The 23,610-nt window shown below is 38.3% G+C and overlaps 2 protein-coding genes across 5 annotated transcripts in view; one reads left to right on the top strand and one right to left on the bottom strand.

The window, feature by feature from the left end:
- Crbn (cereblon) lies at nt 1–20,974 on the top strand. 2 transcript variants are annotated; one of them, XM_021164368.3, is made up of 11 exons: nt 1–86; nt 4,086–4,201; nt 4,878–5,080; nt 5,754–5,903; nt 9,512–9,671; nt 16,009–16,071; nt 17,012–17,096; nt 17,488–17,603; nt 17,966–18,030; nt 18,654–18,785; nt 19,375–20,974. In XM_021164368.3, exons 1-11 carry the CDS (start codon nt 20–22, stop codon nt 19,553–19,555), a joined length of 1,338 nt encoding a protein of 445 aa, XP_021020027.1. In that variant the 5' UTR covers nt 1–19; the 3' UTR covers nt 19,556–20,974. The 2 variants fall into 2 exon arrangements, with proteins under 2 accessions (XP_021020027.1, XP_021020028.1); XM_021164369.3 differs by having other exon boundaries at nt 4,089–4,201.
- Trnt1 (tRNA nucleotidyl transferase 1) overlaps nt 18,022–23,610 on the bottom strand; it is a 13,187-nt gene continuing 7,598 nt past the window's right edge. For all 3 annotated transcript variants that reach the window (XM_021164371.3, XM_021164370.2, XM_021164372.3), the window contains exons 6-9: nt 22,307–22,500; nt 21,394–21,647; nt 20,971–21,253; nt 18,022–18,841 (exon numbers count right to left, since the gene is read on the bottom strand). In XM_021164371.3, coding sequence (XP_021020030.1) covers nt 21,005–21,253; nt 21,394–21,647; nt 22,307–22,500 — 697 coding nt within the window. In that variant the 3' untranslated portion in view covers nt 18,022–18,841; nt 20,971–21,004. The remainder of the gene's footprint in view (nt 18,842–20,970; nt 21,254–21,393; nt 21,648–22,306; nt 22,501–23,610) is intronic.

Consider the following 23,610-nt stretch of genomic DNA (forward strand, 5'->3'; position numbering starts at 1 on the left):
CCTTTGCGGGTAAACAGACATGGCCGGCGAGGGAGATCACCAGGACGCTGCGCACAACATGGGAAACCACCTGCCGCTTCTGCCTGGTAACCTCCGGGACGGGCGCTTGGCCGTGGGTGGAGACCGAGGCCCGGGGCCGATCCCGCAGGGAGGACGGGGACAGCTACTCGGGCGCAGCGGCCGGTGGGGAGCCTCTCGTGTGAGCCTCGCCCTCCGCAGCTCTGCGCTTTCCTGCCGGCCTGTTTCCTGGGCTGTCGGGGATGTTGGGGCGACGGACTTTGGTTTCCTAGATCAGGGACCCCCATTCCTTACCATCTTTCTCCCAAGCCGGCCTCCCTGAAAATGTTGTGGGAGTAGGCGAAGTTGGGAACCGGGTGACATTAGCAGCCGTTACTTTTCCTGCTCGTCTGCCTTCTCATAAGACAGCTAACATGCAGTGGGCACTTGCACGTCGTGGGCCCCGCAGTGAATGCTTTGCATGCATTTCTGCTTTTATTATTACACCTGTCATCTGTCCAGAACCTTGCTTATGGAGGAGAAACTTATCGACCGGTTGTTAAATGTATACCATGCAGTGACGTGGAAGGTCACACAGTTGCAGATAGGGCTCCGCGGTGTACTGATCTGCCACCACAGCTGGTATCTCTTAGCTATCTCTCTGTGGAGGTAGTTATTTAGTGGTTTTTCTCAGGTTTGCAAATAATATGCCTACTTTTAGGATACTCAAGAGAACGGTATTACCGATTTCTCCTGCTTACTTTATGGTTTTATGGCTTATGACAACTTATGTTGCAGTATTGAACGCTGAAAGTGGATGAACTTCGAATGCTGTAGCAACACAGACTATTGCCAGAGCCTTTTGGTTGTAGTTATAAGCCATGCAGTCGGTTAACCTTTGTTTGTAGGAAAAACGTCACTCCGCTACTTTTGGGAGGTTCACAGTTAGGATAAGGCTATTGAGAATAATTACAATCGCAGGTGCAGTTCATTTAGAGCCATATAAGCAACTGCTGCTGGGTGTTCTGGGTTTGTGTTTCTTTGCAGGATTGAATACCAGGCACTCCCAAATCCTCTGAGCTATGTCTCCAACTCCTGCTGTGATTTTCATGGGTAGGGATTATTGTGGGTTTTGAAAATCTTGTGATGGAGATTCACTTAGGATTCTTTTGTGGACTAGGTTAGTCCTACATTGTTGAAAACGTGCATCCTTAGTCATTTCAGTTAGGAACTTTTGTGGGGGGGGGGCGGGTAAAGAAATAATTTCAGGTTTCAGTTTGTTGCCTCAGAAGGTGTGCTTCAGGTGTGAATGTGTTCCTTGGTGGTAGTGTAGACAGAAGAAGAAATGCTGGGTGCAGGGCCAGTGCATAGAGAGCACCTTTTCTGTAAGCCACTGGTTATTGAGCTGTACTCGCTGCAGTTCATAAAGGTGATCATCTTTCAGCAGAAGAGATTTCAGGGACAGCAGCTCCACTGTGAATGGAGCAGACATTCTGGGAGAGTGGTGGAGTAGGAGGGTGCTCCCCCGCCGTTGGCATTCATCAGGTGCTCCTGTGTGAGCCACCGGGAGCTCTGAAAAGTCTGTATTTTCTCAATTTGAAAATATTAGAAGGAAGAGGGTCACAGGTGTTGTAGATATAGAATAGTGGGTTTCCAAATTATAAGAGTTTTATTTCTGGAGACACTTTGGCTTGTCCCCTGAATTCATGTAGTGTATCTTGCTTTGAAAAGTGATCATCCTTAACAGCTAAGGGAATTGCTTAACATTTTAGGTGTGAAGAATCCATATTGGACAAATTAAGTGTTCAGAGAAAAACATAACCAAGTTGGAGAAGTTAAGTATAGCCTTGTTCATGAGCAAATTCTTTTAAAGAATAAACATAGGAAATTTCAGGTGTATTAGCCCTGAAGCTAATAGCAGGTACTTTAAAGTTGAAGAAGAGAATGGGTCTCTCCAAATGTCAAGTAAAATCTAGATTCTCGGAGTTGTAGATGAAAAAATTAAATTCAGAATGTTTTTCTTATTTTAGCTTCGTCTTTATCTCTAGATAAACTTCCCTATTGTCAATAAAATCATGTTTAGAAATGTTAAATATAAACTGTCTGCATACCACTTGAATTATGTTCTTCTCTTTGACCATCCTTATATCTAGGAATTTATAATAAAAATAAAGTAAAATCTTCATGTTTTTTCATAAGAACATACTTTCAGGTAGTTTGTTGTAAATAATAATTTTCATAAATGGAAAAGCTGACCAATTTGTAATGAAACCTTATGCATTTTAAAACTTCTTGGAGGTATTTAAAAACATATGAACAGAAATGAGACTTAGTTTAGGCCATTGTTTCCCAACCTTGAGACTGTCACCCTTTGAGCCTGGAAAACCCCTTGCTATGTTGCAGCACAGTGTGTGTAAGAGTATGCCTAGACAACTCCCAAGTCTGCATTACCAGGGTTTTTATAGTTGTGACAGCCAAAGATATCTTCAGACAGTTCTAAACATTACAAGGAACAAAGTCATCGAGTTGGAAATGTTCCCATAGTTGGCAGGAAAAGAACAGCTCACACTTGATAGAGCACCACTTCTAGAAAGTAGTGCTGTGGTTTGTTTCTTCAGACTTTCATCTCTGCCCATGGCAGCAGCATGTTATCAGGTGGATCAGCTTAGCTTTCATTTCATTTCAAAAAAAAAAAAAAAAATACAGGTAGAGTTCTTAAGATATCTCCTTTTGCCAGGCAGTGGTGGTGCACTCCTTTAATCCCAGCACTTGGGAGGCAGAGGCAGGCAGATTTCTGAGTTCGAGGCCAGCCTGGTCTACAGAGTGAGTTCCAGGACAGCCAGGGCTACATAGAGAAACCCTATCTCCAAAAACTCGAAAAACAGAAAAAAAAAAAAATCTCCTTTAAAATGTATTTTCTTTGGGCCAACTTTATTTTTAAATTGAGAATGACAAAGCAATGTTTTATGAAAAATAATTGCAAACATTTTTAGTATGATGGTGAAAGCCAGGAGAGCAGCCACTAGGAAAGTGGTGCCCTGAGCCAGGTTTTAATGGTACTTTTTCCCAGTTTCATTTACAGATCTTTCTCGCCTGCTTGTCTCTTCCTTGCTTTATTTTTCACAGAGAAACTTTGTAGCTAAAGTCTGAAAGAACCTCGGAGATTACTTTGTTCAAGCCTTCATTGTTTTTTTTTTTTTTTCAAATGAAGAAGCTAAGTTTTAATCAATTGGAATTCATTATGTAAGGTGTCAGAATTAGTAGTGATGGAGAAGATAAAACTCATCCATGCAGGACATTGGCCTAATTCAGCCATATCACTCATTAGGCTGGACCTAGTAATCTGCTTTCTAACAGTGTGGTGTAACTGTGGGGGAGGGGGTGAGGTGGTTTACAGTGAAGGAAGCTGGTGGCTGTTTCTGACCAGAAATCAAGGGGCACATCAGCCCCTAGGTTAGGCTGACTCTATGTACCCTTGATGTGAGGTGAGGAAGTGGCGCTCTCCCCAGCAGAACTCTGAGAATGACATCTATTCCCTATTGAGGGATGCTGTGTAAAGTCCTGATAAGGAAGACAGAACAGCCAGCATGTGCGTACCATAGGCAGCAAAGGAGCCATACCTAAATATAACATGGTGTCCTGGAGAGGTAACAGGAAGTGGAGAATAGCTGAAAATCAAAGGCAATCCAAATAAGATAAGGAATTTAGTTAACAGTAATGTGCCAATATCGATGTCTTAGTTGTCACAAGAATACCAGATGTGTGGACCACGCTAACAATGGAGGAAGATAGTCTTGGCATGCTAGAATTCTATTTTTTCCAACATTCCAGTAAATCTTAAAGTGTCCTAAAATAGATGATTGTTAAAAACAGGGAAAAAAGAAAGGAAAAGAAAAGAAAGGAAAAGGCGCCATGGCAGAAAGAGCACAGACCCAGCCTCTGCCGCTGTCTCTGCACAGCTTTCTTTTTAAGAGTGTCTTTCTTCAATTCAGGGTGTGTGAATGGAAACAGAACTGACTTCCTTTTTTCTTTCTTCTTTTTTTTTTTTTAAATGAATCTCATTTTTCCCCTCTATTATTCTCCTTTAGCAGACAGTGAAGATGAAGATGATGAAATTGAAATGGAAGTTGAAGACCAAGATAGTAAAGAAGCCAGAAAACCGAATATCATAAACTTTGACACCAGTCTGCCAACCTCACATACAGTATGTCATTTAGTCATTGAGCAAATACAGTATGTGGACGTTTATCTGTGGCTGGAATTTCCTAAGTGCAGGGTGCCACACTAGAGGACCAGTGCAGGTGACTGCCTAGAGGATTCCTGCATCGTAGCTGACCCTAGAATTCGTGGATGAGAACAGACTTAATTTCCAGTGCATAAGCATGTAATTTTAGAAATGGAAGCAGTGTCATACTATATCCTCATGTGATTCTTGACTATTTTCTAATTTGTAAGCTAATATGTACACATTAAAGCTAACACATAGCTTTAATGTTTAAACTTATCTTGGGTGCGACTCTTTGAGGAATTGTCTTCCTCTGAAGGGTTCTGCGAGTAAGTGAGCCATTAAGTGTTCTTAGTGTTGTTTCAGAACTGTTGGGATGTGGGGCGGTAAAAAATTCTGTCCTATGCTTTGTCAGTTTTGGACATAGAGGAGATTTGGTGAAAATATTTTGAATTACAAAATAATGATCGATTCTTGATAAAAATTGGGAGTTCTAATAGGAAATACTAGATGAAAAATTAGAGTTTGATGGAGGCATGCTTATATAACAGATTATTTAAGTAAACATGTGCTCTGTTTAGTCTTTTCCTCTGCTTTATTCTTTAGTAGGTTGAGGTGTAGTAAGTGTGTGTCTTGACTCTGTGCTCTTGAGTAGTACCTGGGAGCTGATATGGAGGAGTTCCACGGGAGGACTTTGCATGACGACGACAGCTGCCAGGTGATCCCAGTCCTTCCTGAGGTGATGATGATCCTGATTCCTGGGCAGACACTCCCACTGCAGCTCTCTCACCCACAAGAAGTCAGCATGGTGCGGAACTTAATCCAGAAAGACAGGACCTTTGCAGTCCTTGCATACAGGTAAGAGATTAGACAGATCTGCTTACCACCCTGCCAAAGTCAGTGCGGCAGCCAAAGCCAACGGGAATTTGCAGATACTGGACAGGAGTGTGAAGCAAACGGTCTTGTGTCACATTTTCAGTGTTTCGCTGTTTTCACAGTGTAGCTGTGTTTGGCTCTTGAAAAACTTCCACTCACTTAATGGAAAACCTGCCTGTTCAGAACTGTCTTTATTTAAAAATAGCTAAGTTTGAAATGTTTTAAATAAAGGTTACTTTTCTCTTTCAGAACTCACAAGTTGTACCAGTATAAAACCATAGTTAAGTGAAGCTATTCTCCAGTAGCCTGTGGCAAATGAGGGCACCGTGGTGGAGGCAGGAAATCACCCCCGCTGACCCTCCCCCGAAACAGTCGCAGCACTGCTAATTAGTGCGACCATCATTACCCACCAAAGTGAAAGAATGCTCACTTTGTGAAATAAGGATTTAAAACTTCTTAGCACTGGGTTATCTCAATGAAGCCTAAAAGTCTACCTTTATTTTAAAATGCGCTGTTTGCCTTCTGGGGCCTTGTGTGTTAGCTTCCTAGTGTGGCTTGGCTGCTGTAATTGTCACAGTGTTTGCCCAATCGCTTTTGCCAGCTTTACATAATTATGAGCCAAAGCTGAAAACTCTGTCCATTTTTGTCTTGGAAGTAATGTACAAGAAAGGGAAGCACAGTTTGGAACAACAGCGGAGATCTATGCGTATCGAGAAGAGCAGGAGTTTGGAATTGAAGTAGTGAAAGTGAAAGCAATCGGAAGGCAGCGGTTCAAGGTCCTCGAACTTCGAACACAGTCAGATGGGTAAGGAGCACTGAACGTCTTACAGGGAGATGATGGTCTTGGCTGACTTACTATTTATAACTTACTGATTATGTTTGAGCTTTATTACTTGTTCTCTTCGCCTGCTAAGGTGAAAGCCCGTACATAGTTCCAATGCTGATGTTTAGCAGTCACCTGTCAAGTGTAAAACAACTGTAGATGCTTCATTCTCACCTCTCAGTCCAGGGTGACTTAATGTGGGGTAAGGCTGTGGCAATGTAATGCCACTCCAGGTTGGAGAACAGTAATACAGGTAGGAATGCTGGGGGAAAGGCTTTGGAATTGAAGAGCTCTCTGTGCATAGAGAGTAGAAGGCAAAGCTGTAATCAGTCAGCATGCGCAGCAGGAGAGGTGTGGCATTGGCCGCATTATGGAGCTGCTTGAAAGTCACACTGAGTAAGTACACTGGCCAACTGCTGCACCGTAGCTGCGCCAGCCGTGAAGATGCTTGCTTGTTTGCAGTGTGAGTTGCGTATCATCCCAAGATGTCCTTTATATGAGTAATGTAGAAATGCTGTTGTCTGCATTGTGTGAAGCTTAGAAGTTCCCTGGGGATAGTAACGTAGTTAACGTAGCTTTTCATATGTTCAGGAAGTATGTCTTTGTTTCTCCTTTCCTACCAAATTCTGCTAACTTGGCCCATCTTCTTAAGAAGGAATGAATTAGAAGCAAGCATTTGTCTTACCCGGTGTCATGTCTTGTCTCTGGCACACAGGAAGCACCTGTTAGGTCTTAGGAGACAGCCTTTGGGTTCTACCTGTTTCTGGGGAATCATTCACTAGTGTGTGGTCAGAATTGAACGTTCTGTTAGACTTCTTTATTCCATGTGGTATCTGAGCACCAGAAGGTTGGAAGGTTTTTTAGGAATCAACAAGAAAAGCTGCAGGAGGACAGGATTTATTGTTGGTAATGCTCATACTGTAAACTGTTGTGAATATTGAGTAACAAAAGTATACAAGGCAGGCAGGGATTTGGGACAAGAAATTGTATAGGGTGTGCAGACTTGAGTGGCTTGGTTTTTTCTTGATCCTTCTCTAGACCATTTTATTATACAAATTCAAAACCTTCCTGAAGCTCCATGCCTAAGTCCCTCCTTAGACAAGCTGCTGGGGAAGTGACTGAGATGAGACTCTTGTGGGCCACGCTTGGGTTAGCGCTGCGTGAAGGAGAAGTGCTCGGAGTCTATCCTGCAGTGACTGACTGACTGCTTTCTTACTGTGCATTTCCTTGACACTAACAAATTTTAATTTACTTCTTGATAAAGATTGGTTATCATTGAATATTACTTTCTAGAAGCTAGAAAATAAACTGACTTGGGAGATAGTATATTTCTGTGTGTGACTTCAGTAATTACTGTGCGCAACTCTAAAGCATAAGCTGGAAGTAGTCACTGTCAGAAAGTAGAGCATGAAGCATGGCTAGAATCCAGTGAAGGCTGATGCCACACTGACAGGTGGACAGGCCTTGGAAAGGAGAAGTGTTTCTAGTGTTCCATTTTCTACTATGTATTAAGGTCTCTCAGAAAGATGGGTCTCAGCTGAAAGGCCCTCTGGAATAAGATTTCTTTGCCCCCACTTCCTTGCTGGTCCACTGTCACTTAAAATAGTCAAGGGCTGCACACCATGAAGCTGGTCTAGGGCAGCCTCTGCTTTTGGCAAGTGAATAAGCGTAAGGATCAGAGAGCTTACTTGCCCAGAATTATACAAGTAAATAAGAAATAGCTGACTTGTTCCACATTCTGACTTTCAAACTAGCTTTTGACCATTATACCAGAGTACATTAGACATTGGAAATTTAACCCTAATAGATCTGTAGTTTAAGATTCAATTTCTGTTTTTGTTTTTAACCTAAATTACACTTCATATATGAAAAGCAGTGTTACCTTCTAGCCTTTCCTTTGAAAAGTCTGTTTTTCAAATATGTACATATACATACACACACACACATATATATATATGTATATATATACACACATACATACATACACACACATACATACACATGCACACATATATACACATACATACACACACACATATACACACATACATACACACACACATATATATACACATACACACACACATATATACACATACATACATACACACACACATATACACATACATACATACACACACACATATATACACATACATACACACACATACATATACACACATACACACACACACACATATATATACACATACACACACACATATATACACATACATACATACACACATACATACATACACACACACACACACATATACACATACATACATACACACACACACATATATACACATACATACACACACACACACATATATACACACACACACACACACATATACACACACACACACACATATATACACATACACACACACATATACACACACACACACACTTTTTTAAAAGTAAGAAATAGAAGGGTGTATTTGACTCAGGACTCTTCAGAAACTGTTTCTTAGAAGTATACAGAAAAAGAGAAATTCATATTCTGCTGGAATTATAAGATTTCTTATCTGTCATATCTGAGATAAGTAATTTGTAGTTAAAAGAGTTTGAACTATATATCATAAACACTTTAAGTAAAAATTAAAATAGTGTAACATTTGGTTTTGAAGAGACAGGGTTGCAGATCCACTGGGATGTAGGTAGATGCTCCAGCACTTTCTTTATACATTAACCATCTACACTTGTGTCCTTGTTGCAAGCATGATAAAAATAGTCCCTAGTCGGTGTGAATGCAAAGTCCTAAAGTTTTCAGATTTTCCTCAATTTCACTTGCTTTTATAACCTTTGTTATAAAACGATGTTACTATAGTCACAAAGTAACTGTCATAAACACATTAGGGAAATCCAGCAGACACACACACATGCGCAGACACATAGGCACGCACCACAGACATGTTGAATAAAGACCAAGAAGACTCACTTCGTCTCCAATTTTGAAAGCTGGTGCTGCAAACATAGAGAATGTTGATTCCACAGTGTCTTTGGTACAATAATTTTTTTTTTTTTTTTAGGAACCGTGTGTGTGTGTGTGTGTGTGTGTGTGTGTGTGTGTGTGTGTGTGTGGTACATTTGTAATGCTGTAGTCTTAACTGTCCAGAGTTTGTGTGGGTTTTGTCCATTCTTTCTCTGTTTTTGCTCTCTGGATAGTAATAACAAAGAGTTTGTGAAGCCCACAGTGTAGAGATTAGGGGATAGAAAGTTGTATTATCTAAGATTATCCAAAAAATTAGATGTGTCAAGATAATCTGTAGCCTGTATGATGTTTTTAAAATAAATTTTGCTTCATTTGTGCCTGCATATTTATCTAAAATATATAATCTCTTGATTCTAATTCTGAGACTGAAATCCATATTTAAGTTACCTCATGCTTTATATTAAGATTTATTAAAATTGTGTTGAGAATTTCTTGTATATATTTATGTGTTACCATTTGGTCAATTTGTTTAATAAGGGGAACTTGAGCAAATCTTAATATTTAAAATTATTCTGTGTGGAGAAACTTATAGTTTAACTTAGTGTATCTTAAAAATGAACAACATACTTGATTCTCTTTATTTTAGAATCCAGCAAGCTAAAGTGCAAATTTTGCCAGAGTGTGTGTTGCCGTCAACCATGTCTGCAGTTCAGTTAGAATCACTCAATAAGTGCCAGATATTTCCTTCAAAACCCATCTCTTGGGAAGACCAGTATTCATGTAAATGGTGGCAGAAATACCAGAAGGTGAGATGCTAATTTCTTATGTGTCTTCTAGAACTGAAGACAAATTGCTTTTAAAAAGTCACAACTCTCGTGACATTCTGTTGACACTGTAGCTCCCTTGATCATAGATGGATTTAAAAATAATTCGCCGGCCGTTATTTATGAAAAGTAGCTTACAGTAGTGGTAAAATGTTACACAATTATAAAACGTTTTTGATTTTATGCCTGTCATGCATGTATTACTGGCCTGTGGCTCTTAGTTTCCATAGGAGCTCTGATCACGTATTTGGCTTTGAGTTAAGTGCTGCATTGAGGAAGGGACAGAGTTGTTTGGGCTGGCATTCAGTGGCAGTAGAAAGGATTGTTGTCCTGGGGCTTTTCAGAGGAAAGATTCTTATCAGTTATTTTTCTCCATGCTTCCTACCACCCAGAAATTGATGTGAGTTTAAGGAATTGCTTCTTTGCTGCAGGAGTGTAGCTCAGTGGTTGAGGTCTTGCCTAGCATGTTCAAGACCCTACATTTGCTCTCAGCTGAGGAGACGCAACTATATTTGCTTCGGCATTACTCATGCATTTCTTTGGCTAAATGATTTCACCTCTTAGGACCAAAGTGAAAGCTCTTCTGCCTCATTTCACTGTAGGTGGTCGTGTAAATACAGCCTTAGGTACAAACACGTTTCCGCAATTTATGATTTCCCCAAAACTCAAAAATGTGCTCATTTGTAAGTTTAGAATAAATTGGGTTTTTTTGTTGTTGTTTTGGTTTTTTTTTAGTACTTTGTAAAAGTTCAAAAGTGTTATTTCCATTATAAACATCAAAGTCCTTACTCTTTGTTAAGTTAGAGTAGGCAGGCTTTACATTTTGATGTGAGTAGCATGGTATCCTAGACTGATATGAATTAATATTTTTGTGACAAGAATCTCATTTTCTTTTCACTGTTCAATCACATTTAGTCTTTAGTTTCTAGAGAGGTTGTGTTTGATGGTCTCATAACTGTTAGGGTGTACAGTTAATTTTCCTTTCTTGTTCTCCATTCTGTTAGCCATTCATGAATAGTATGGCATGCTTTAGTTAGTGTTTCTAAGAAGTATTAATTAGACTTCTTAAACACGAGCAGAAAGGATAATGAAAGTAATATATTTTGAAGCTTTGACATTGTTATTGCCTTACGTTGAAGGCAGCTTTCAGTCAGTCTATCTACAAAGTACTTCCTTTTCCAAACTGCGCATAGAGACTTTAAATGTATCTACCCCTATTTATCAATACAACAGCAGGGAATTATGTTCACAATGCTTTTGAAAATAATTCTTAGACTGTGTCAAAAGATAACTCTATCAAGGAGGTTTTATTTTTCTTTTTAAATTAAGCTATTTAATGCTTAATTTTGTGTCTGCCACTTATTTCCTAGTGAAGTGGTTATGTGGGAAATCCCTCCTATCGATGCTTGCTTCCTACATGCCATGCCCATATTTAGTTGTCCATTCAGTGGCTCTGTTTTTTCAGCAGGACTTATATTGAGATTTATAATTCAAGCTGGGATGGTAATGGGAATTCTTAATTATATCTGTTTTTTAAACTCTTTGAAAAGTTCTAAGTGTATGATGGGACTGTAGTTAATAACTGACTTTTTGGCCCTGTGTAGCAAATCCTATCTGGCCTACAGAACCTTGGAATTCTAAACTTGATCTTCAGTTCCAGTTCATAACATAACTTAGGAACGTTACCATTTGTGTTACTTATTGGTTAAATTCCTCATAGCCTGTGGCTGAAGTTCCTCCACATACTTACATTGAACACTGTTTTTTTTTTTTTTTCCTTTACAACTGGATTGCTTGCTCACTGGCTCAAAGAGCAAATATCGGTCTCTGCTCATCTGGGGACAGGTGCCTGACATTACTGAGTGGTCTTCTCTGTCATCCTAGACTTGCCCTCAGTAGCCCTTTGCTGATTGTCCCAAGGCCTCAGCAGGAAGTAGGGCATGAGCAAGGAAGGAACAAGAGAATAAAAGAAAAAGAATCCTTCAGCTTTTGAATTTTTCACATTGTTTCAAAGGTTTCCTTATTCAGGTCAAAAAAATAAAAATAAAAACTGTTTTTAGAAAATGTATATTGTGCCCAGTGACTTGTAAACTTTGTTGTACCTCTTAGACCCGACCTATTCTGTGTGTAAAAAGTATAGACTGTGAACAGGAGTGCTCCAGGGCTGGTTGGTCAGCACTTGCTGCTAAGTCTGCATACTGTGCTTGTAAGCGGGTAATCGATTACTTTGAAAAATGGGGCATTCATTGCTTGGGTTTAGACAGACCTGGGGTCAGTTCAGTCTTCAAAGGTTTTATTCACACTCACTTGTACATCCCACCATGGAGCAAAGCGCAAAGGATGCATCCTTTCCCACTGCTGAGCAGGAGTTAGGGTGGCAGAGTTGAGAGGCTGCTTGCATGATTTGAAGGTAGTTGTCAAGCCTCTTATAAGGAAGATAAAGGATCTTGGAGAACATGGTCTTCCTGGGATACAGTCAGCTCACCTTCAACATGTATAAACTACTCCCGGATCACTTCAGATAGGGTTGAAGCTCCCTTAAGTGTTTTGTTCTGTGTCCCAATGTGACAAGTAGCTGTAGAGACCTGATAAGACATACACACACTTGAACATGGTGGATGTTGAGAAGGGGAAAACATTAGCCAAGTTAATTGAGAAACACTTCAAACCCATTCTACATAGAGAATTGATTTCCTGATATCTGGGCTTTGAAATTGGCATTTACTTTTTCTTCTTTTCTTTTTTACTGTTAAATTATGGTACCTTTCTAAACTCACTATCATGATTGGAAGAGGTTGTGTTGGATGGGAAACTTGAATTTACCTCTTTACCCAAAGCTTATCCATACATAAGACTTGTCCTGTTAATTGCAAGAGTTGACTGAAATAGAAAGTAAGTGGAGTGTTGAATGTTCATCCACAGGGGTGCCCCTGTGCATCCTGTAGAGCAGGGTAGTAATGAGCACTGACCTACAAAGGCAGGGCCCTCACATATGCTCCCAAAGGCTAGCATTTAGTCCTCGTGAGTGAATAAAGATAGGGAGATGCATTTTTCTTATACATTATGTAAAAGGATAGCCACTATCCTCCTCTTTGCTAACAGTGTCTTTCAGGGAACTTTTCCTTATCCTTTGACAGACATTTTTTTTAAAGCTGTAGCTGAGGCTATGTAGTTACATTGTAACAACACACCAAGGCCTCCTTGAGCCTGCAGGAAATGTCCAGATTGTTTTTGCACAGGTACATGTGCTCAGCATTGATAGTGAGGTGACAAGAGCTTGGAGTGGACTTTAACAGCCCCTTATAAAAGATGCTCATACTGTTACTATTCCTTGTTCCCATGGTTTCACAGCACACAACCACGTTGGTTGACTTGATAAGTCTGGCTTATGAACTTAACTTGCATATTTACTTTTAGCATTTTATTTAAGGGCCTTGTGTGTTTGTCTATGAAGTTTCTGTTTATATTTTTTTCCTACCAGCATGATTTTTGTCATTGTAATCACACTTGTTTCCCCTCACTCTCGGCTGTCATCCGCTAGTTTTGGTTTTGGTGTGCTATTTTACAGGGAGTTTTTACTTTATGTAAGGATAGTTTAGTGTGCTGCCTTACTATTCTAAATTGTAACTAGTAACTTCCTAAGAAAAGGTATGCACATAGTTTTCGCTTGTAAACAGGAGTCCTCTGTGCAGTGGTGGCGCACGCCTTTAATCCCAGCACTTGGGAGGCAGAGGCAGCTGGATTTCTGAGTTTGAGACCAGCCTGGTCTACAGAGGCTATACAGAGAAACTGTCTTGAAAAACAAAAACAAACAGAAAAACCAGGAGTCCATATTCACTCTAGTATGAGCACCGCTATCTCCAGAGGGCTGTTTGCCCCTGTAACATTGGCCAAGAGTTTATGCCTCAAAGTGATCCAAGTGCTCACCTTGGATCAGATAGGTTTTAACTTTTATTCTCCTGTTATTCTCTATATATCTGTACTGTTGTAGCTTTCTCAACTTGGTAAACACTGACTACAAATAGGGTCTCTGGCCTTCTCACTGCTACTTTTTAGTGAAACTTCCTAAGTATTCAGCTATATACCACAAAGACTTTTTTTCCCGTTGCACACATATGCATATATATTTGTGCTACCAGTAATAAAACACTGGAACAGTAAAGATCAAACCAGCTCTCAGTACTAAAAGAAATTTGATCAATGAGAGAAAAGCAAAAAATTGTTAATTTCAATTCATTTAAATAAGTTTTATCATTTACTTTGATCACTGTAATAGGAAACCAAACCAAAAATATCTTTGTGCCCATGTAAAGGAAGTCAGTAGAATGACTACTTTTAGCTTTTTTTCCCCATTATCTTATCAGTTTCATTGTGAATTTGATAGACTTTTCACAATTTTTAAAATTTCTTACAGTTTCATTTTAAGGGTCGTTTTATGTGCTATCATCAGTAAACGTGGTTCCCTGAATGGCAGTCCTTATCCCCTTAAACACCTCAACATTCTGGCTAGGATTACAGGTTTATTAAAGGATAACCGTTTTACAGAGTAACCCTTAGGAGCACCTGTGAGCTCCTGAATGTTACCAACAGCACTGACACAAAAGAGAAGTCACTCCCTGTGCTGGCAAGTCAAGAGGACCAGTGTTGAGTTCAGGATGTTGCTCTGTAAGAACTAACAGTTCTCCCATTTGTGTGATTACTGTTAAAAACATATTAAACACATTTCTTTGTACAGAATAAAGATTTTTAGAAGTCCTTTGCTTCAGAGGGAATTGAGACACCAGCTTGTTTATATGGGGGCCATGCAAAAGGATGGCATTGTTCATGCGTTCCTGTTACTATGTTAAAGATGCCATTTATCTTTTGCTTATGATTATGTAAATAAATGCATTGGGCTTCTCTTTATCTTGTGTCAAATTACACTTTTGCACTACATTGTGTAATGCCTTGATGCTACCTAAGTAATCATCTTAATATGAAAGTATGTTTTACTCCCTAGTTGAACATGTGTCCACCAACCACCTCAAGAGAAACTTTTTCTTGGTTTCCTGTTATTTTGTAATTTAAAGAATTTCTAATTTTAGGAAGTAGACTTCTTTCCCAAAATTATAAGCCTCGTGGGCTGTGATTTACTTTTTAATGTTATTTATAATATAGATAATATCCCAAATACACAAAAATGATCAACACATTGAATAAATACTGGTTAAATCCTAGCTACTTGATTATGAAATCTGTGACCTCCTGGGCCTGCCTTTACTTACCTTTAAAATGGAGATGCTTCAGTAACCTTCTGGTATTAGAAGATGAAATTCTTGCCATGGTATTAATGGCTTTCATGATAATTACTCATTAGTCATGTGTTAATTATTGGTAGCACATTTTTTAAAAATGTGTAACAACTATGACATTAATGCTTGTCCTTAGATACATGGTCTTAGAAGAAAAGAACAACTTCCCGGAGAGGACCTAAGTCTTTTGCTCTGGCTCATGAGGGTAGACTCCTGAGATAAGCAGGAGTAGGAAACCACCAGATCATTTTTAGGTAGGATGAGATAGAAGTTTATGCCAAGCTATATTTTTTTTTCTTTCGAGTGTCTATATTGATACTTGAAAGAAAAATACCAATGGCTGCTTCAGAAAATCTCTCTCTACCATGTAAAATATTTGCAAACAAAGTCTTATTCCCTTGAAATACACTTCTAAACTCTCTACTTGAATTTATCTTGGCTAAGATTACTGAAGAAAATAATGATATATTTAATGTGTTACATATAGTCTGTAGCAATATTTAAATACCAGAATAATTAATAGAATTATTAATTCTATTCTAATTCTATTCAGAATAATAACTAATCCATCCATGGTAAAGGTCCTATATTAGCATAGCATTTATTCTTCTATACTTGTTAAAGCTTAGTTTATAGTATTGTGTTTTAGTTGCCTACCATATTCAGGCCATATGCCATGTGAGCTTATAGTCTAGTAGTGTGGGTGTATAGTTTCAACACTCAGGCAGTGTTGCGTGTACTTTGTGAACAGCATTTCTCAGAGTGGCTCCTTGTCATTAAGGTACTGAAAGTATTTACATCTCGGTTCCAGATCTTGTAAGTCTTTCAAAAGCATGAAAATGTAATTGTCAAACATTTCAGATAATCACCTTCCGTGAGATTGTGAATACATTTGAGGTAATAATCTGTTGGTGATTATCTTTTTAAAATTAGAATTGTTTTTGTAGGACTAATAATTTTCAGATATTACTATTTGTATTATTAGAATCCTTCCCTTAAGTTTTAATAAGTGGCATTTTTTGTTTCAGAGAAAGTTTCACTGTGCAAATCTAACATCGTGGCCTCGCTGGCTGTATTCATTATATGACGCTGTAAGTAACTTGACGGAAATTTGCATGTTACTTCAGTACTTGTAATTTATTAAAGTAAAATAGGCAGGTGTTACTGGGAAGTTGCCTTTTATTTGAATTTTTGTAGTCCTATAACTTATAACTTAGCAAAATATGATGGCAAACTTTGGTTACTAAAATTATAAAGGGTCATGTGAAAGTAAGAATATATTTTCCAAGCAAGGATATTCTTGCTTATCTCTGCATCATTAACTAGCATGTGCATCTGCAAAGGCTTATGCGTGTCAGGTACAGGAGTACAGTGTCCCTGCTTACAAACCCAATAAGAATCAATACTAGGGTAAAGAATCTTGATTTTAAACAAATAGACTGCCTTCAAAGCCCGATGCCAGTTACACTGGTCTGGGACAGATGGGCATAGTTAACGCATAGTAAGCATTAAACAAATGTATTTCTTAGTAAACCCCTGCCAAGAAATCTAAAAAAACCAGAAAAATTAAACAAGTAAATTTGAGCATGTATGATGTACATACCACTGAAGGGAAATGGACTTGGCCTCTGCCTTTCAGCAGCCTTTGAGTCATCACAAAGGCTTAAATGCAGTCTGTAAAAGTGTGCTAATGCCTAGAAAAAGCCAGACAGCACTTTTTATAAAAACTAGTTGTCAAGTGGAATGTGTAGATAGCAAATGTTATTACTACAGGAACACACTGCGATTTGCACTAAGTCAGAAAAGGACTTGAGAAAAGTTACAAGAGGGACCAGTTCAAGCAGCAACCTACAAGAGCATCCACAGGCATTTAGAATCGTACTCCTTGGAATAAACAACCTCAAGGCGAGAAGCCTGGGATTTAAATTCAACCAGCTTCATCTTTAAAATACAGACATCGTACCTGGTCTCAGGTTTAGTACCAGTGTATGTTTTTAAGGGCTAAACATTATGGCTTTTGTTTTAAACCAGGAAACATTAATGGATAGAATTAAGAAACAGCTACGTGAATGGGATGAAAATCTCAAAGATGATTCTCTTCCTGCAAATCCAATAGGTATGGCAAGTACTTGCTATCTCTGGCATGTTGGTAAAGGGGAAACAAGCCTTAAATAGTCCTTAGTTTAAACCACCCTTTGAATTCTGAAAAGGCACTTAGATTTCTTTTAGTTTGAACATTTTTTAAAAAGAAATTAATATTGCAAGCTACAATGGAATCCTTACTGTTAATTTTCTAACTTAAGTTGAATTGCAGAAGTGACTCTCATGTAGATACTTCCTGTTCTCTATAGAGCCTTTACAAGTGAAGCTGGCTCCATGACGTACTTTGATATGTCATCTCTATTTGTTTATAAGTCACTCCAAGTATATGTTTGACTTAAAGTGACTTAAGTATATATTAATGACTCCTAAGTTTAAAGCCTGCAAACCTCTCTCTGTCTTTTAAGACTTTTCTTACAGAGTAGCTGCTTGTCTTCCTATTGATGATGTATTGAGAATTCAGCTCCTTAAAATTGGCAGTGCTATTCAACGGCTTCGCTGTGAATTAGACATCATGAACAAAGTGAGTAAAGACTCCATGTCATCATTTAGTCAGTCAGGCTACATAGACACATAAGAGAGATCACAAGCTACCTTGACTGTGTAGTAATACAATCAGATGCTACAAGTACTTGTTTACCTGCTACAGTTTGCAGTAAAAGACATCTCTAATCTGACATGCTTTATAACTTATGTATCAACTATAAAGTCTTGTCCAACTTTGAATAAGGTATATCCAGTGTGAAAATTTGAACCATTTATTTTTGCAGTCCATAATATAAATTTGCCTGCTTAGGTATGATCTACAGCTCAAGACATTAGTGCCATAGAAAGGTTTATTCATCATCTGGGTAACATGCCTATTTCTCCATTTAACCTTTGTAGTGTACTTCCCTTTGCTGTAAACAATGTCAAGAAACAGAAATAACAACAAAGAATGAAATATTTAGGTAAGATCTTTATTACATTTTTAATCTTTCAATATATTTCCATATTCCCTTCTGTGGTTCTACTTTCCATATTTTCTCCGGTGCCTAAAAATATACTCAGTAAAGAAGATAAACACAGGGAAGGCTGTCTTACAGCCTGGAAACATCTGTAATTCAGTCTTTTTTCCCTCAATTTTTGTTTAGACACATCCTATCTTAAAGCATAATAGGAATGCTTCAAGCATTACACTTCAGCTAGTTCTGCTACACAGGACCAAAATTGGGTCTCTGAATATGTGCTGATGCTGTGAAACTTAACACTTTGATGAATTCATTAGAATTCATCAAGAAGGTAAGGAAACTGATATGTAGGTAAAGTAACTAAATGTCCAAAGATGAAAACATGACCTCACTAGGCTTTGTAAACACTGATATATTTACCTTTGAATCATCAAAAAACATTTTCAAGCAATAGAATATCTGCCAACCTCCTGTATACTTGTCTTACATTTTACCCAAAGTACTATATAATATCTAAAATTCAAAGGTTAAAAAGTATAACTTATATCCCAAATAAGTAAAAAACTGGGATTACTATTTTTCTTTTCATTGTCTTATTCTCCACATTATTTCTTTGTTTGTAGTTTATCCTTATGTGGTCCAATGGCAGCATATGTGAATCCTCATGGATATGTACATGAGACACTGACTGTGTATAAAGCATCCAATCTGAATCTGATAGGCCGGCCTTCTACAGTGCACAGCTGGTTTCCCGGGTAATACAGCTGTTTACTTTTTTTGTTGACTCTTCATTTAATCTTAGATGAAGTTTCTAGGAAGATAGAAAACAAACAGGACAGGAATAGTTAGATCGCTTCATGAATGGGTTAAAAGCAGGGACATGAGATGTAGAAACCAGTAAATCCTGCTTCCTCCAGCTTGCTTTAACCTTGCTCTCCCTTTTACTTTGGAAGTGGCAGAAGATTTAGGGATTAGTGACTTATTATCCTTGAAGAAAATCCTCTTATTTGGCATCATTCTTGAGGACTGTAAAGCTAACATTAATATGCCAATGTTAAACAGTATATGCAGAATCCTCTACCTGAGAAAAATGGTACCCTGAGAGCAGAAGTGCCTTGTTTTCCAGGGGTTCATGCTCTCCTGCATCGCCTTCAAACAGAAATGTAGAAGAAAGCCGTGAGGTTAAAGCTGGAGCAAACAGCAACATATAGACGCGTGCAGTAATAAATTATCCAATTGTAACAGGGTGGCTTTGTAAATTTGAGGTGTAAGAGAAATCGCATGACAAGCCTAGTACAAAGGTTAAAAATAGGTTTTAACTTATATCTTTCCTTCATTTTATAGGTATGCATGGACCATTGCCCAGTGCAAGATCTGTGCAAGCCATATTGGATGGAAATTTACAGCCACAAAAAAAGATATGTCACCTCAAAAATTTTGGGGTTTAACTCGCTCTGCTCTGTTACCCACAATTCCAGAGACTGAAGATGAAATAAGTCCAGACAAAGTAATACTTTGTTTATAAGTGCACCTGTAGGAGTGACTTCCTGACAGATCTGCTCAGACATCACTGCCTCTGGTTTATGTGTATAGTGGGTTACAGCATTTGCCTACCAAGTTCAAGAGCATATTTAGGGAATGAGAAAGCAGTATAAAACATAAGGTTGGATTCAGAAGGACTTGCTTTTTAGTAGCTTGGTGCCATTGATTATCCTGTTGAGTCTATGTCATGACAGGATAGGAAAACACAGTTGAAATAATGGGAATGGGTATGGAACAGGATAGGGGCACCACTGCTCTAAATGATGACTGCTCCAGAAACTGGGTTGGTAAGCATAAGATAGAGGCAAGGCAGTGCAATTGTCTTTAGCTTGTCTGAGAGACTCGTCTGTACAGTTTGGACATATTAAAGAGTAAACTAAGCAGTCTGAGCAGGAATAGCAGCATTTGCACCATGTATTTGATGAGCCTGTGATGTGCTAGATCCCTGTAACTAATGTCTATGTCCATTTTGCATTGTATTTGCAAATATAAGTGAACAGTATATATTTCTAGGATTATACCGTTTAGGAAACAGATTTACATAAACCTGGCCAACACTAATACCTATATCCAAATCTATTCTATTTGGCTGAATTATGTCAAAGTAATCAAGTCGAATACTTAAAAGTGTAAGTACGTAATAAAATGTAACTAAAGAATAGGCTGCTCCTTAATGTCATTTTTTAAAAAGTTCTACTTGTGTTTCATTCAAGCTGCTGTGATGAAGTGGGGAAGTATGTCTTTACTGCTGCAGTATAATCTGATGATCCATATACTGTTTACCATTACTTTCAGATAGGACTGTTTAAAGGAATCTTACACAACATAGCAGCTTTGATGTCACTCCATCTGTGCAGATGACAACAGCAGAAACTCCATAGTTTAAAATCCAGGTATTTACTGACCTGGGTGAAGTAGATTTTGACACGCCCTTTTATAGAACATCCCCCTATTTGACTTCAAGAAAATTCAAAATCCAAAAGCTGCTGTTTACTTGTACAGTACACAGAGATAACTATCAGAAATCTAAGCCATATCCATCTAATTAGTAAAATAATGTGTTCACTATCTGTGGCACCTGATATAAAGGCAAGAGTCTCAACAGAAGCCCTCCTGTTATTCCTTCAACTTTCTGAAATCAGAACAATCCTGTTATAAATAGATGCTATTGTGGACTCATTCAGGAAACCACTAAGAAAACATAAACTAAGTTATTTCAGCATAGCTTCTCATCAACAGCCAGTTTAAATAAGTAACAGCATTGACTTTTCTCACCTGGCACTGCTCCAAAAGAGTTGGGAAATTCAGGAGGGAGACTTGAGCTTAGTTTTTCTACCTACACTCATGCTGTTTTTTAGGGTTTCAGTAAGACACAGGAGGAGAGAAAACCAGTCTTACCAAGACTTCCACTGTTTGATGCAGAGCTCATAATTTAGGTCTTCTTTATGTAACTTAGTAGTTCATCTTTTTCCATTTGGTAACCACTTTTCTTCCACTGTTCACGCAACTGCTGTAGCAGGGCCCCAATTTCCTTCCCTGAAGAAATACCCACTTTCCTGATGTCATGTCCACTCACAGGGAACGGCGGGACAGACCACTGCTGCATCTCTTTGAGAAGACCATGCTCTCCTTGGTACTTCAGCAGCTCACAAACACGGGCAGTTGCATCTGGTTCCCTAGACTAAATGACACAGTTTTATCACATACTAAACATTCACAATTTCATTCTACTATTTAAATACATCAAATCTACAATGTGAAAAAGTTACTTTTCTCTAGTTAGTGAGAACTATTTTCTGCTCAAACCTAATACGTACTTACGTCTATAACAAAGTCTTGGTATGGTTTCAATGGTTCTGAACTATCTGTTGCTTTAACCAAGTCTTTCCTGTTTTTAACTATAAATAAACCCAGGTTTTTCTCCTCTTTTGAAATTTTCAATCTCAAGTCCAATTTTGTGACATCATCTTGTACTTTGAATAAAGAAGCCAAAAGAGTCATTGGTTTTGGTGAAAAGCCTTCAACATTTTTACTGACTTTGTTAAATTCTTCTAAATTTGCATTAGCAGGTAAACCTGTAAACAAAAGAGAAAAGTCATTTTTTCTTAACTACAAAACCCTCACTCATCTCTTAAACTATGCAGATTTTTAAGAATGTGTAGTGCTCTTTCTCCACTGCTTATTATCAGCCCATTTGTCACTCCCTTAACTCCTAGAGGAAAACTATCATGTCCTTGTTTCCTGTAGCAACATGTCTTGTGAAGCTCAGGAGCTGTGATCATATCAGGTACCAACATATGCCTTGTCAGTCTTCCTGTCTGCACACATTCCCTACTCAGCAATTGTATGTTCTTGTAAAACAAAGTTACTGTCTAAAATATACTGGCTATAGTTATTAATTTCCTTTCTATATATTAAGTGTTTTGTGAAAGAGCTTATTATACATTAACTTATTGCTTCCTCCTCCTCTCTATGAAGTAGCTTTTATTTTGAACCCTTTGTGATTATAAACCAACCCAACCTGCAAAACCAGTAAGCTTCATCAAATTCAGGTGTTCTCTCTGAACTATTCTTTACCAATAAATAAACTATTTCCATCTTTAATCCCAAAGTTTATCTCAGAATTTCATTTCACTACTTTAAATTCCTTAGGTATGTATGTAACACAGGACATTTTACTTCAATACTTTTTACACTAGGTATTTTATTGCTAGAAATTATAACCTGTTCTCACCTATGTGAGGAGCCACACCAAGATCATAGATCAGGTGGATCAAATGGTTTACATGGTCACCAGTAAGAATTTTCTTCAGTTCTACCCAAATCCTCTCTCCTGATATTCCAGCCAAACCTTTGGCATTTTCTGCAATTGCTTCTAGAGTTTCATGGTCATGGTCACCAGGTCTGTCGACAATTCTGCCATAAAACCTGTAAGATATTTGATGTGTGACCCTTTTTGTTTAAGTTTTTTACAAGAGAAAAAAATATCCTCAAGAGTTGTGTTACCTCTGTACACGTACATGCCTGGATCAATATTTTCCATTTTTACTAGGGTTGTCCCATCTACATCTAGCTGAGGTATCAACCAACCATAGACAATGCTACACTTTTAAATCTTGATGTTTGGTCTGTTATTAACAGACTGCATAGACTCAAGTTTAGAAAACTTGGATTTATTGATAAAATACGCTATGCTACACAGACTCTGATCTCATCAGTGAACAATGTTACTAGATGTACCCTAGCTAGGTAGAGGGGTTTGATTTTTTTTCCTTAAAGGTTAAAATTTGGATTTTTTAAAAAAAATTTACTGGTAAGAAATTATCAAGATACAACCTACAAAATGAATGGTACATCTGATGAGGCATTAGATTATAGAAGAAACTCAAATGCACATGAAATTATAGGATCTTATTCCAGTAAGAATAGCACAAGTGAGACAGAAGTTATACAGAAACCTACTTGCAAAGCTAACCTGAAATAAACTAGTACAGGTCCTGTTAAAGCTGGGGCAGCTCCTCTGAAGACAGAAAAGAGATGCACCCTAGAGTTTATATATTCAAAGGCAGTCAAGTCTGTGTCAGGATGTGATCCTGGCTCTCCTGTGTTCACTGTGGTTCACTTTTGAAAACAAACAGCCAAGAAATGAAACTGGACTGATGATCCACTGACAGAAAATGGAGCACACCAAAAATGTGGTACAGTGACCTCAAACTCAGTGTGTAGCCAAGGATGGCATTGAACTCATGACCATGCCTTAGGATCCCTCAGTGTTAGGATTATAGGCATATCCACCACCATATCTTGTCATTTATAACAATAGAGTTAGAGATAAGAGTTAAATAATCTGGACACAAAAAGCCAAGTAATGCATAATACACACGTACCCAAACTAGGGTAAACTGAGGACTAGGATATGTTAGTTGACTTACCCATGAGGACTAAAGTACAAGGACACACACAGATGACATTCTCATCACTGCTGCAAAGTAGAGGGACTATAGATAACCAATAGATAGAAGGGGATTGAATGCTTTT

The sequence above is a fragment of the Mus caroli genome, unplaced genomic scaffold (assembly GCF_978045245.1).
Source record: "Mus caroli unplaced genomic scaffold, Mus_caroli_1 scaffold_7, whole genome shotgun sequence".
In the NCBI taxonomy this organism is placed as follows: domain Eukaryota; kingdom Metazoa; phylum Chordata; class Mammalia; order Rodentia; family Muridae; genus Mus; species Mus caroli.